The sequence below is a fragment of the Pristis pectinata genome, chromosome 33 (genome assembly GCF_009764475.1).
Source record: "Pristis pectinata isolate sPriPec2 chromosome 33, sPriPec2.1.pri, whole genome shotgun sequence".
NCBI lineage: Eukaryota > Metazoa > Chordata > Chondrichthyes > Rhinopristiformes > Pristidae > Pristis > Pristis pectinata.
In genome coordinates, this window is record NC_067437.1 from 20059673 (window position 1) to 20074434 (window position 14762).

At 47.8% G+C, this 14762-nt stretch overlaps 1 protein-coding gene across 11 annotated transcripts in view; it reads right to left on the reverse strand.

Moving 5' to 3' along the window:
- Window positions 1–2942: 2942 nt before the first annotated feature.
- The window catches only part of LOC127585522 (NACHT, LRR and PYD domains-containing protein 12-like), a 36604-nt gene continuing 24784 nt past the window's right edge, over window positions 2943–14762 (reverse strand). For 8 of the 11 annotated variants that reach the window (XM_052043052.1, XM_052043048.1, XM_052043049.1 and 5 more), the window contains 9 exons: window positions 12311–12482; window positions 12148–12213; window positions 5897–7631; window positions 5188–5274; window positions 4864–5034; window positions 4538–4708; window positions 4212–4382; window positions 3896–4063; window positions 2943–3740 (listed from right to left, as the gene is read on the reverse strand). In XM_052043052.1, coding sequence (XP_051899012.1) covers window positions 3653–3740; window positions 3896–4063; window positions 4212–4382; window positions 4538–4708; window positions 4864–5034; window positions 5188–5274; window positions 5897–7631; window positions 12148–12213; window positions 12311–12482 — 2829 coding nt within the window. In that variant the 3' untranslated portion in view covers window positions 2943–3652. The remainder of the gene's footprint in view (window positions 3741–3895; window positions 4064–4211; window positions 4383–4537; window positions 4709–4863; window positions 5035–5187; window positions 5275–5896; window positions 7632–12147; window positions 12214–12310; window positions 12483–14762) is intronic. The other 3 variants (XM_052043054.1, XM_052043053.1, XM_052043055.1) reach the window with 3 other exon arrangements.

Below are 14762 nucleotides of genomic sequence, written 5' to 3' on the forward strand. Positions count from 1 at the left end.
CAAAATCCAAACGGCTTCCAAACTTCCAATTTCCAAAATCGAGATCCCCAACCTCCAGGTGACCAGCAAACTCCATTTCCCAAAAGTCAAGGGTGATTCCCAAACCACATATCCCAGGAAACCAGGGGGAATTCTCTAAATCCAGTGAGTGTCCAAAACCCAGGGGGAATCACAAACTCCATACACTCAAAATCCAAGGGAATTCCTAAAATCCAGGGATTCCCAAACTCCAGATCCTTGAAAGTCAGGGGATTCCCTGAATCAACATCCCCAAAATCCAGCAGAAAAGAAGAGGAAATGATGGCAAAGGCGAGCAAGGAATTTCATTGCACCCTGGCGTATATGACAATAAACTGATCAGACATATTTTACAGTTATCCAGCACGGAAACAGGCCCTTCGGCCCAATTTGTCCATGCCAACAAAGCTGCCTGCCTGAGCTCTCATCATATTGGCCTGCATTTGACCGATATCCGTCTCAACCTTTCCTATCCATGTACCTGTCCAGACGTCTTTTAAATGTTGTGAATGTACCCACCTCTGTGACTTCCCCAGGCTGCTCGTTCCATTGACTCACTACCCTCTGTGTGGAAAACATGCGCCTCAGGTCGCTTTGAAATCTTTACCCTTTTACCCAAAACCTCTGCCCTCCAGCTGTCGGCTCCCCAGCCTGGGGACAGATGCTATGATCCTCCACCATATCTATGTCCCTCATGGATTTATAAACCTTTATAAGGTCTTGGAGAAGCTGCTCCGACTGCATCCTGAACAGGTTTGCCTACGTACTTGTTAGGTCCCATGATGATTGGAAAACACCCTGATGCACGAACACAGTTAATGCCAGATTTAACACTCAGAACCCCAGTCAGTCACACTGCCAAGGCTTAGACATTTTTAGACCCTACAACACTTCCTATTTCCTACACCCCTCCACGTCTCTGTAACCCCGTCCAGTCCCTACACCCCTCTCTGTATCCTTAAACTCCCCCCCCCCCCCCATTTCTGTAACCCCCTCTGGCCCCAACACCCCTCTCATCTCTGTAACCCCTTCCGGCCCCTACAACCGTCCACGTCTCTGTGACCCGCCACTGGCCCCTACACCCCTCTAAGTCTCTGTAACCCCCTCCAGTCCCTACACCCCTCTCTGTATCTGTAAACTCCCCCTCCGGCACCTACGACCCTTCCTCTCCCTGTGACCCCCTCCCCACCGACATCCTTTCCGATCTCTGTAAACCCATCAAACCCCATAAGTCACCCTATCGCTATAATCCCCTCCAGCCTCTGCACCCCTCCCTAATTCTGTAAACTTTCCGTTTCCAACACCCCTCACTATTTCTCCCCATAAATCGCCCTATAACAATCCCTATCTCTGTAACCCCCACCCCCCGCACGTACGTCTTCCTCTCTCTGTGGCCAACACCGGCCCCTGCACCCCTCGCCGTCTCCGTGACCCCCTCCTATCTCTACACCCCTCCCAGTCTCCGTGACATCCTCCGGTCTGAACAACTATCCCCGTCTCCGTGTTCCATTCTGCCCCTGCACCCTGCCGTGTCTGTAACCTCTTCCGACCCCTACACCACTCACCATGTCTGTAATCCCTCGGGCCCTCCATTCCACCCCCCAGTCTCTGTGAACCACTCTGGCCCCTACACTCCTCCCCTCTACCAGTCTCCGTCTCTGAACTCCCTCTGGCCCCGATACCTGTCTCCACGTCTCCCTCCCTCTCTATTCAACTCTCCCCTTTGTAATGTGAAAGGTCATGGCTGTCATGTGACACCACTGAGTACTGGTCGAAAGTGACACCACCGTCAATCAGGGTCTAGCCCCACCCAGCCATTTAGCAGCACACTCTGACCATTGGTCCCCGTGACACCTCTCCTACCTGGCCACGACCCATTGGACTTGAATTACCTGAGCTAGCTCCACCCAGCTGTCCAGCACGATAAAGGATGCCCATGTGTGTGGCTCTCTCTCTCTCTCTCAATTGCTGCCAGGGTCAAAACCATGTCAAGTGACCACTAAGAGTGTGTGCATCTATAGGGGCATTTTTAAGTAGATTCGCAGTAGCGTAGAGCAGTTGCTCCTCCCAGAGACAGGGAGGGGTTCAGGCACCGTATTGCGTTTTCCCCTGACCATTTATAACTAGCTTACTCTGTGTGTGTGTTCATGTGTGTACACTTCACCCCCATTGCGACTCCCCTCACGTTTTGCAATTACCCGAGTGCGTGCGTGAGTGTGCATTCGCTCCCATCATTCTGGTTCTGTGTTTGTCTTTGGATTTTAAAAAGAATGTGTTTTTATACCTCTGCTTTTGAGACCCAGAAGAACCTTTTCCCACAACACCCTCTCCTGGCTCTCTCTGTTCCCTCTCCCCTTTCAGCTTCTTGTCTCTCCTGCTTTAGGTCTCTTTCACTTCTGTCTCCCCCACCCCCGTCTCACCACTGCTCCCTCCCCATCTGCCCTCAGTCCTCACCTCTATCTCCTTTTCACTCACCTCTCCCTCCATCTGTCCATCGCTCACCCCCTCGTTTCTCACATTCGAAACCCCTTTCCCACCCTCCCCTCAACTTTCTCCCCTTTCCCCTCCACCTCTCTCATCCTTCTCTCCTACTTTCTCTCCATTATCTCCCCATCTCTCTCCACTTCCCATCACCTCTATTTCCCTGTCTCCGTCATCTCCTCTATCTCTCCTTCCCTCTCTCCCTTCTTTCTGTCCCCTCGTTCTGATGTTACATTGTACCGCTGGTGTTCTGTCGGTGAGGGACGCTGTGGCTGATGTTACAGTGCACTGCTGGTGTTCTTTTGGTGAGGGATGCTCTGGGCTTATGCTGTGCTGCACTCTGCTGTTTTGGCAGCGTTGGGCGCGTTCCGCAAAACAGGCACTATGTGCCGCTGTGGTATCTGATTGCTCATTTTTATCAGGACAGACACCAAGACAGGAACTCAGAACTTAACCTCCATGCTTTATTGAGTTCATTTTGCCGATTATAACTTAAACAGAGTAACTTTCTGATGTGCGGGTAAAATAACCTAGTTACAATTCATGCACGATTAAGACATGTGACAATGAGTGGCAGGTTAAACAATCAGCCCCTTTTATCAACGTCATTCCGCACCAGGAGTTGCTGGATGCTCTCTGTCTTCACTCAAATTAACAGCATACTGATTATAAATCACACTTCGGGCCGTGTACGAGAACGCTGCGGGTCTGCGGTTATCTATTGAGGTATTTTACAAATTATTGTTGCTATGTACACAGGCTGCTGAATGGAGGAAATATTCCACCCCGACCCCCTCAGCAACATGGCCAGGAAGGTTCCTAACCCGGTGACCCACACTGAGCCCCAACCTGGGACACTGAATGCCATCACTCGTGTCCCAGACTGAGCCCCACCCCAGACACTGAATGCGATCACACATGTCCCAGACTGTCCTGGGACCTTCATGTCTGTGTAATCCCCCAGGGCCCCACTGGGGGCATCCAAGTCGCATGTCAGCAGGACTCCCCCGATGCCACAGCGGGAGGGGTGCGCGCTCTGCTCCAGCCATTGGGACTTAAACCAGGATCGCTCATGTGTTTAAAGGCGAGGGCGGGAAACCGGCCAAAAAAATGTTTGCTTCCCATGGGCGGGGATGTCTGTACATTGGGACGTTTACAGCGACACACTCAGTCCGGATCTGGTTCCCTGCAGCGACTTCAGCTGATTCTGTCCATTTAAACTGAACTGATTCTCCTGCAGCCTGAAACAGTGAAGAATAAAGAGGAAATAAACAGATTACACATCAGTGTCAGTAACTGGGATTAATGTTTCAACAACACTTGCAGACAAATGTCACCAGAAAATCCCACGGAACCACTGATATTTTAATCACATTAAACATGAACACACACTCACCCGATCTGCTCCAGACTCAGGAGGGTCAGGATGAGGTGGCGGAGAGTGGGGACAGATTGGTCTGTGAGTAAGTTTGATCCCAGGTCCAGCCCCGTCAGTGAGCAGTTTGTACTGAGAGCGGAGGTGAGATCCTTGGCACCAGAATCTGAGAGACCAACTTCCCTCAGCCTGATGAGAGAGAGAGAGACAGTGAGGGTGAGAGAGACAGGAGACTGTGCAAATCCTCAGGGTTCATCAGTAACACAATTACTGACCACATTAATGTTCAGTGTCAGACACACAGTGACTGTGAACACAATCTCAGTTTGGGACTTACCACAGTCTCTGTATTTTACACTCAGGATCCCTCAGAGCTTCAGACACCAGTTTCACTCCCGAATCTCCCAGGTTATTATCACTCAGGTCCAGCTCCCTCAGTGAGTGGTTTGTACTGAGAGTGGAGATGAGATCCTTGGCACCAGAACTTGTGAGACCGACTTCCCTCAGCCTGGAGATGAGAGAGAGTGAGGGTGAGGGACACAGAGACACAGGAGATGGTGCAAATCCCCAGGGTTTATCAGTAACACAATTACTGACCACATTAATGTTCAGTGTCAGACACCTAGTGACAATAAACGCAATCACTCACAGTCTGGGACTTACCGCAGAGTCTGTATTTTACACTCCGGGTCCCTCAGAGCCGCAGACACCCGTTTCACTCCTGAATCTCCCAGGTTATTATCACTCAGGTCCAGCTCCCTCAGTGAGTGGTTTGTACTGAGAGTGGAGATGAGATCCTTGGCACCAGAACTTGTGAGACCGACTTCCCTCAGCCTGGAGATGAGAGAGAGTGAGGGTGAGGGACACAGAGACACAGGAGATGGTGCAAATCCCCAGGGTTTATCAGTAACACAATTACTGACCACATTAATGTTCAGTGTCAGACACCTAGTGACAATAAACGCAATCACTCACAGTCTGGGACTTACCGCAGAGTCTGTATTTTACACTCCGGGTCCCTCAGAGCCGCAGACACCCGTTTCACTCCTGAATCTCCCAGGTTATTATCACTCAGGTCCAGCTCCCTCAGTGAGTGGTTTGTACTGAGAGTGGAGATGAGATCCTTGGCACCAGAACTTGTGAGACCGACTTCCCTCAGCCTGGAGATGAGAGAGAGTGAGGGTGAGGGACAGAGACACAGGAGACAGTGCAAATCCCCACGGTTTATCAGTAACACAATTACTGACCACAGTAATGTTCAGTGTCAGACACCCAGTGACTGTAAGCACAATCTCTCTCAATCTGGGACTTACTGCAATTTCTGTATTTTACACTCCTGGTCCCTCAGAGCCGCAGACACCAGTTTCACTCCCGAATCTCCCAGGTTGTTGTGCCCCAGTCTAAACACAGACAGACAGAGTGAGGAACAAACTGATTTAGAGTTTGACATAACAGGAAAAAACTCTGATGTGACATGAGGCACTTCAGGGAATTAATTACTTATTACACCCCTCAGTGACCAGCACCTGGTCACTCACAGAATGTCAGGAATTTATCCAACAAAGTGCTGTGTAAACTCTCCCCTTCAGTTTCAGTGTGTGAGAGACCGAGCGAGAGAGACTGGGCGGAGTAGGGGGGGAAGTCACCCACAGGCAATGCGTTAGGAGGGGAGGACAAAACTACAACTGAGAAAGGGCGAGGAAGAGTTACACTGAGGGGGGAGGGGGGCTGGCTGCGATGGGGGTGGGGGGAGTGACAGTGGCGGGGGAGAGAGGGTGTGTGTGTTTGTGGCTGGGCCAGGGGTGGGAGAGCAAGTGGATGGGCCAGTGATGGCGGGGAGTGAGTGTGGACACGCCAGGGATGCAGGGTGGAGGGAGAGTGGTTGCACTGGGGGTGGGGGTAGGCGAGACAGTCCTGTTGAGGGAACAGATGAAAGAGAGTTGCACCAGGAGGGAGTCACACAGAAGCAATACAGATCGGGAAAGTTTTACAATATATTAATAGAAGCAAATTAACAGTTACCCCAACACCCGGCACTGGTGCAGCCCGGGTCGCAGCTGCTGGATTCCTTCACACTGAATGGAGCAGCGCTCCAGATCGAGGTGATTTATTGTATCACAGAGCCCAATGACATGAGACAGGATGGCGCAGTCAATCAGGGTCAGGCGCAGTCCACAGAATGAAAGTGTTTCCAGAGATCCTAGCGTGGCCTGAGCCAGTCCACTGTTCTGAGACTCAAACAGGTATGGCAGTGTGTTCAGGAGGGTCCTTTTACCAGCTTCACTCCCTGTGTTTCCAATCTGACGTTTCACCTCCTCCTTCACCCAGTCAATCACTTGGCAGGTCGTTTGATGGCGAAATGGACCCAGAAACTCCTCCAGCCCCTGAGCTGACCCTGGGGAGGAGAGACCAGCAACAAAATGGAGAAATACTTCGAATTGCCCACTTTCCTCGCTGTGGGCTTCAGTGAGGAGTTTCAGGATATCTCCGGGATGCAGAATCAGAAATTGTGCGAGTGCAGCTACAAACTTTTGGATGGTGAGGTGTGGGAATGTGTACACCACGCTCCGGGCAGAATCCTCTCTCTCCAAAAGTTCCACCAGGAACCCAGACAGGCACTGGGAAGGCTGCAGACTGTAGTTGATCAAATCTCCCTCTGTAAACACAATCTTCTTGTCCAACAATCCTCTGAAGGCCATCTGACCAACCCTCAGTAACACATCATGGGGCCTTTCAATCTCACGGCTGTGGTTTTTCAGGATGTTGTAAATATAGTAGGAATATAGTTGGGTGATGGTCTTGGGAACTCGCTGCGGGTCCCTGTCTTTTTGTGTGAAGAAGGGGCCCAGTGCCAGACCGAGGATCAAGCAGTAGGAGGGGTTGTAGCTCATGGTGTAGAGGATGTAGTTTTCTTTTACATATTTGACAACAGCTTCTGCCACTGTCCTATCTTCAAAAAATCTTTTGAAGTATTCCTTTCGCTGCTCACCATCGAAACCCAGTATTTCGGCCCAGATATTTATTTCAGCATTCTCCAATAAATGTAACGCAGTGGGGCGGGTTGTCACCAGCACTGAACACCCTGGGAGCAGCTTGTGCTGGATTAAACTGTACACAATGTCAGACACTTCACACTGCCACTCGGGATCTGGGCACATGTGCTGAGGTTCTGTGTCTCTCCGACTATCAGCAAAATCAATTCTGTGCTTGTATTCATCCAAACCATCGAAGATAAACAACAATCCCTCTGGGTTCTTCCAGACCTCTCCCAGGATATTCCTGAAGTAAGGATACTGATCCAGAATCAGTTCACTCAGGTTTATTCTACAATTAATGCTGTTCAACTCCCGGAATTTGAAACAGAAGACAAACTGGAAGTGTTGGAATATTTTCCCCGTGGCCCAGTCATAAACAATCTTTTGCACCATTGTTGTTTTTCCAATCCCCGCAACTCCGGCCACTGCTGCTGAACACCCAGATTTAGATTTACTCTGGGAAAAGCTGCTCTGGAACAATTGATCAGTCCGGACTTTTTCCAGCTCTCCCCAGAGATGTTTCTCTCTCCACTCATGGTCTCGGCCTCTTGCCAGCAGCTCATGTCCCACAAGTATCTGATCTCGAACAGTAGAAATGATTGTGAGCTCAGTGTATTGATCAACCAGCTGGAAAACCTTCACCTTCTTCCTCCTCAGGATCGTGCTTACTCTCATTGTTTCAGTTTGTGCCTGCAGAGCCTCCTTGTGTTTCTGTCGAACATCTTCCAAGGGAACAGAGGGAAAGCAATCTCAAGTTCAGATGTCCAAAGCAAAGAGAACTTATAAACCCTCAACCATCCTCAGATATTAAGATGACAAGACACAATTCAATGCTTTCAGGGATGTTATTGCTGAAAGTAAGACTCGGGTCACAGACAAGTGACTTGGCGGTCTGTATTGGTCAAGAAAATATCAGATCTTCCTATTTTGATATTAACTGAACTGTGACAGTGAATGTTCCCCCATTACTTTATGATCTACCTGCCCTCTCATAGACAACTTCTGTTACAACTGCATATGTCATTCTGTTGTTGTCCAATCTTTGAGAACTGTTGTCTTGATCTGGTGTGTGAAGATGGGGAGCAGGGCATTGGGTATTCTGGCAAAGGGACAAATTGCAGATTCACTGCGGTTGCATCAAAATAAAAACAGATTGTGCTCGAAATGCTCAGGTCGGGCAGCATCAGGGTTGAAGTTTCAGGTTGATTACTTTTGGAAGTATGTTGCAGAGAAGGGAGAGGGAAGATCACAAGATAAGGGAGCAGAAGCAGGCCATTCGACCCATTGAGTCTGCTCCAAGGAAAGGGAAAAAAGAAATGAGAAATGGGGAATGGAGGGGGTAAACAACAAAAAACTATTCTAATCCCAATTTCCAGCCCTATCCCCATATCCCTTGATACCCTAACTATTTGGATATCTATCTATCTCCTCCTTGAACGCCCCCACTGATCTGGCCTCCACTGCTGTACGTGGCAAGGAGTTCCACAAATTCACCACCCTCTGGCTAAAGAAATTTCTCCTCATCTCTGTTTTGAAACTGTACCCTCTAATTCTAAGATTGTGCCCTCTGGTCCTGGACTCACCCACCAAGGGAAACAGCCTAGCCACATCTACTCTGTCCTTTCCTATCAACATTTTAAATGTCACTATGAGGTCCCCTCTCATTCTTCTGTACTCCAGTGAGTACAGTCCAAGAGCCGACAAATGGGATGTCTGAAATGGGGTGAAGACCAAGACAGTGTCAATGATGCATATCGTGGTGGTTCAGGACAGGAAAGGGTGACAAAGTCTTGGTGATTGCTGCTGATCTGTCTGGTGGCGGGGGTGGAGAGTGTGGATAATAGAATACGAAAGTGAGAAGAATGTTATGTTGGAAATGTGAAACAAACCAACAGGCCAGGCAGAGGAATGATCGAGTCGACATTACAGATTGACAATGTTTTAGAGAGAAAATCTGATACAGACTGGAGAAGCTGGTTATCAGGAAATATTGTATTCAACGTGGATCTCACAAAGTTGTCGCGTGCCATGTTGAAGATGAAGTGTCGTTCCAGGAGCTCACTTTGGGCTTTGTTGGAACAGTGTGGGAGGCCCAAGTCAGAGAGGTCAGACTGGGCGAGGGTTGGAGATTTAAAGTGTAAGGCAATTGAAAACTTAGCCTCCCTTGTCAACTGAATGGGCTACACAGAGGGGGATTCTGACTGCAAAGTGGTCATCCAGGCTGTGTTTTGTTTCCCATTTCAGAGGAGGCCACATCTTCAGTACCTGATGCAATACACTGAATCAGAAGTGCAGGTGAATCACTGCTTCACTAGGAAGGTGACTGTGTCCCTGGATAGTGGGAAGGGAAGTGCTGCAAGAAAGAGAGTCGGTGTTGATGCAGGTGGAAGAAGCAATGTAGATATCACAAAGCTGGTGGTGGCTGCTGCTTCAGACCCTGGCCAGGTTATCTGGGGCACTCTGTGAAGTGCGACAGGAGCAGTGCATGAATAGACAGTTTCTACTGGGATTGCATCAGTTCCAGGCTTGGTTATACGAGTTCTCAGTGCACTGGGTCAGAAACAGAAAACTAACTGATAGTTTCCATTGAACGTTACAGGTGAGCCTGACTTGGGCTCCTGATGCCATATCACCCCAACCCCAACCACACTGAGCCCCGTCCACTTCAGCTCGACAAAATCACTTCCCTATTGCTCTGTGCCCAAGGTGAAACCAGCCACTCCTTTTATTCCTCAGACTTCAAGTTGGTCTCCTTGCCCCAACCTTCATCAGCTTGAGCTTTGCTTGTAGTGGTTAGCGTAACGCTACTACAGTGCCAGCGACCCGGGTTCAATTCCCGCCACTGTCAGCAAGGAGTTTGTACGTTCTCCACACGTCTATGTGGGTTTCCCTCGGGTGTTCTGGTTTCCTCCCACATTCCAAAGACATGCAGGTTAGGAGCTGTAGGCATGCTATGTTAGCCTCGGAAGAGTGGCGACACTTGTGGGCTGTCCCCAGCACATTATCAGTAACACAAAAAGGCGTACTTCACTGTGTTTCGACGTACATGTGACTAATGAATAAATAAATAATATCTTTGACAGCCTTCCCTAATTCGCAGCAAACCCATTCATGTAACAACCTCACACCTCTCTCTACTTTGACCATCACTCCAGAAATGCATCCATGTTAAGATAATTTCCATTACTGAACCACAACATGTCCACACCACCTCCCTGTAACCTGCTCCACTCCTCACGATCCCCGTGTTCCTCCAATTCACCCATGCTGATCCTCCCAAATTTCCAGACCACTGGCTGCTGTGCCTTTCAGCTTCTGAAGATGTAAATGACAACCTTCCCTCCCGGAACCTCCCCACCTCATCTCAGACTCTTGTTACTTTTTCGGTTATCCAGGATACGAGTACTTCTGCTATAACCCATGTTTCATAACGTGAATTGGTTGTAACTGGATTAGTGAACACTATTTGCATTGCACAGGCCACACTGGTTTTCGTGCGATCAGTAAACCTGTTGAGATCGGTGCTTTGAAGACCACTGCAGTCTGTTCTGCTATAACGCGGCATTCTAAAACGCGAGGTTTCTTAGGAATGTAACCATTGCATTCTAGCAGAACTTCCTGTACTGTACACGCAGAGAGGGATAGAACATGAAAACACACAACATAAATGCCTCGATCAGGACTAGGAGAAATATTGTGGAATATTTCATGCAACTTTATAGTCACTGAATTACAGGCAGCTGTTCTTGCAAAACTGAGGCCATAGGGGGGAATCAGAAAAGGTTTGGAAATTATTGGGATTTTCTGCTGAGGGGAGTGTTAGGGAGTTTATTATATCAAGTTGTTTAAGAGACTGACCATCCATTGGGATGCATTAAAATCTTACAAATGGAATTCCCAGCACTAGTCTAAGAACCATGCTCAAAATTCCCTAAATAATGAAGAGAATAATTATTTTTTCAGCCCAGAAAGGGGAAAGTGCTTTCTTCTCTTGCCAAGGTTTGATCACCAGCTCTAGAGGTTGAAGGGACATAGCAGGTAGGGTCAAAGGGCAAGTGACCATGTTTCTGTGGACACTGGGAATGGAAGGTGGAGGTCTGTGTCGGGTTGCCTCACTTCCCACGGTGATGGGTTTAATTAGACCACAAGGTATATTCCAGGCGCTGAACATTCGAGCTATACTCAGTTTCTGAAATTGCAAACATTATAGGAGCTTTGTGCACTTAGCAGATCTTCAACATGTCATATTCCTCAATTACAAATTGAAATAAAGTTCTGTCCACCACTAAAATTACTGTAATCCATGGACTACTTTGGGTCGGAAATGAATCCTGAATGAAAGGGATACTCTTTGTAACTGCGTAACTGTTCTGTATCTGTGAATCGGAAGCCAGCCCACAGTGACACATTCAGTCTCACCTTTCCTCCACTGACTAATGTGTTGTTAAATTAATATCTTTTCAGTTTCTTGGATAGGATCTTACAACTGCAGACAACTCACTGCGTGCTGTGAATTTACAATATTCCCACATTCCACATGCCTTTACCCGAACATCCTGATGGGGTAAGTTTTCAAGTGCACAGAAACACACACCATTTGGTTCAGGTGGGAGCTCTGTGAAACCAGAGATCTGTGCAATGAGCATGTACTTGTGGTAAGATTTAGTGCCCAGTCAGTTCTCCAAAGAACACACCAACAGATTGACATTTATACCATTACTTAATGAGTGACATTAAATCCTGGATGTGAGAGTGATACTGAAAAAATGAACCAGCAGAACAACTTTAGGAACATATCAGGTGTGTCTGAGGTTTCACAGTGCATCACTTACAGTCCAGCTGGGAATACATTCTCCCATGGAATCACGGTTGTTTTTTTTTGGAGTATCCGCTCAGCTACGGGAATTGGAATTTAAAGTTTCTGTCTCAGCTATTCCAACGTACCATTTCAACTACGCGATCACTAATCAGGACCCTGCCAGAAGTGTACGGGGTTTCACAGTGTATTTCACAGCTGGATTAGCTGAAACACTGAATTGAGATATTCAGTGTGGCAGAAATGGTATGAATTGTAACTTGAACACACAGATCAGTCATTCACTGACAGTGAATTCTGTAGCATCCATTCTATTCTCCAGACATTGACATTTGGACTCACATTCTGCCATGCTCTCAAACAGCTGCAGTTCAACATCAGTTATGTAAAGTAATTGGTTTGAATTGTGTTTCAGCACTCACCCTTCAGTTGTGAGGATAAATCACATAAATCTTGGATGATGTTCATGTATTCATATGGATCAGGACCTGTTTAAATTAACAAGGTTTCATGAAACCAGACCTGAATAATAAATTAAGTAAAGTGTTTCAATGTGATTTTCAGTTCAATGCTGTTTTACCGTACCGAGCTCCTGGATTTCATTCAGTATTTTGTCCAACTTTGGTAACTCATTCCGCATTTTCACAAAGGATTCCCACATCACTCTCCGGGCTCTGGATCCCTTCTCCATAACCAGACTGAAGAAGAATTTGGAACCCCCTATCCGGTTTCTCTTCTCCATGAGCTCAATGACTTTCTGTAAAGAACAATACTGAATGTATTTAGGAGTGGGCTGATGGACACAGAACAATGATGAAGATATCTGCTCAGTGATCGGACGTCCCAGTAATTTTGAACACAACAACAGTCACTGGCAGCCTCTTCATCCATTGTGTAAATCTCTGGACTCAGTCTTTGGCAGTGAATCACTAACTGTGGGAATTACAAATCAGTACTATTGTAGCAGGGTGAGGGATCATTGACTCAGGTTTGAAGTGATTAGTTTCCTCTGTCCTTCATTCTCCAATGTTACATCAGTTTACTGACCAACAGCACAACTCACTTGCACGAAAGCAAAACACAGCATGTGTTGGAAATCCAAAATAAAAGCACAAAATGCTTGAAATATTCAGCAGGTCAGGCATCATCTGTGGACAGATATTTCAGGTTGACATTCCAGTATTTTTCATGTTTAGAACATGGTTGGATTTTATAATCGATGATTCACTTAATAACCAGCAATAAATGGAAGCATCACTAGCACATAAGAAGTATTTTAACTGACAGGGACAGTTGAAAAACTGCAGTTACCACCAGGTAATCTCACTCAATTCTGTTCATTTAATCTTTGTCACCAACCAATTACAAGAATGAAATAGCTAATCACTTTACTCACGCTGACAGCTTTCTTTGGCACATCCACTACTGATACAAAACCTCAGCGACTTGGACCACGTATCCAGCAACAGGATTTCCATCAACATCATATGCAATCCAGATAAAAACAATTCCAGAGAAGGACATGCATGCGGAATGGACCAGAGAGAAAATGAGTAAATCAAGGATGACGGTTGATGGTTGGCGTGGACTCAGTGGGCTGAAGGGCCTTTTTCTGTGCTGTTTATCTCCCCTCCGGGAAGCAGGGATGGTAAGGAAAGGGAGAGGTCATGGAATAAAATTTCGGGGCAGAGGTCAAGTTGAGAAACAAAGGGAGGTGGGTGACAGGTGGGGAAAAATGGGAGTCAGATTGAGTCATGTTGAGGAGGGAGTTGAAGTTATAAGAGTCTGCACGTGTTGGAATCTGATGTAAGGAAGTGGATAAATGGGAACAAAGTAAGGTAGAGGTGATGGGCAGACGATGGGGGAGGGGATCTAGTGCATAATAGGTGGATGGAACCAGGTGGCTGGGCCTGTGGGAAACACAAAAATAGGTGATGGGAGCAGGAAGGGGTATGGATAAAAATTCAGGAGGACCAAAGGTGGATCGGAAGGAGAACATGGGAAATGCAGGTTACCTGAGATTGGAAAATTCAGTGCTCCTACCACTGGGTTGTAGACCACCCACTCGGAATGTAAGGTGTTGTTCTTTAGTTTGTGTTGGGCCTTGCGCTGGTAGTGGAGGCCAGTGACAGGGCGGTGGGTGTGGGAATGGAAAGGGTATTTGAAATAGCATCAATCCAGGAGCTCAGGTGGCTACAGATCGCAGGTGCTCGGTAAACCAGTCGCATAGTCTACACTTGCTCTCGTTCATGTCGAGGAGGCCATGAATGCAGGAGATGAGATTGCAGGAGTATGTATTTGAATCTTAGCCTCATCTGGAAGGGCTGAAGTCCCTGGATGGTGGTAAGGCAGGTGGAGTAGGAACTGGTATGACACCTCCTTCGGTTCCAGGGAATGTGCCAGGTGCATGAGTGGACCAGGAAGTTACAGAGAGAGGGTGGTCATTTCTATTTGCTGTCACGGCATCAACAGCCTTGACTTCTCCACTTCCCCCGCCTACTCAAACAGCACACCGAGGAAGGAGCACTCTGTACCAAGTCGACATCAGCATGAAATCCGCCAAAAGGGGTGGTGCCGTTGTCATCTGCAGACTGACCTCTACCTTTAAGAGCCAGATCTGGCTCCACCTGCCCATCATCTACCCCTTGTCTGGTTTCCATTATCATCTTCCTCACTTATCAGACACCAACACTTGCAGACTCCTGGGTCCCCACTTACTGTCCTCCAGCCTCTGTATCTTCACCTTCAACCCCCCCCCCCCCCCCCCCCCAAACTTGGCCCATCTGCTCCCCACTTTTTCCTCACCTTACGTCTCCAGCACCCACAAGCATCATCCCTTAGAAACCCTCAAGGACAACACTGATTGAATTAGAATGTGCACTGAGTCCCCACCAGTGTGTGGTTAATTTTCCATGACTGGATATGACGGGACCGTGGGGCTTTGAATTGCTCCATTGGCTGTGGGATCATCAAGCTGTCGACAACACTGGTTTGAAGCCAGAAGGCGGAGCAGAGCAATGCAGCAGCATCTCTGATT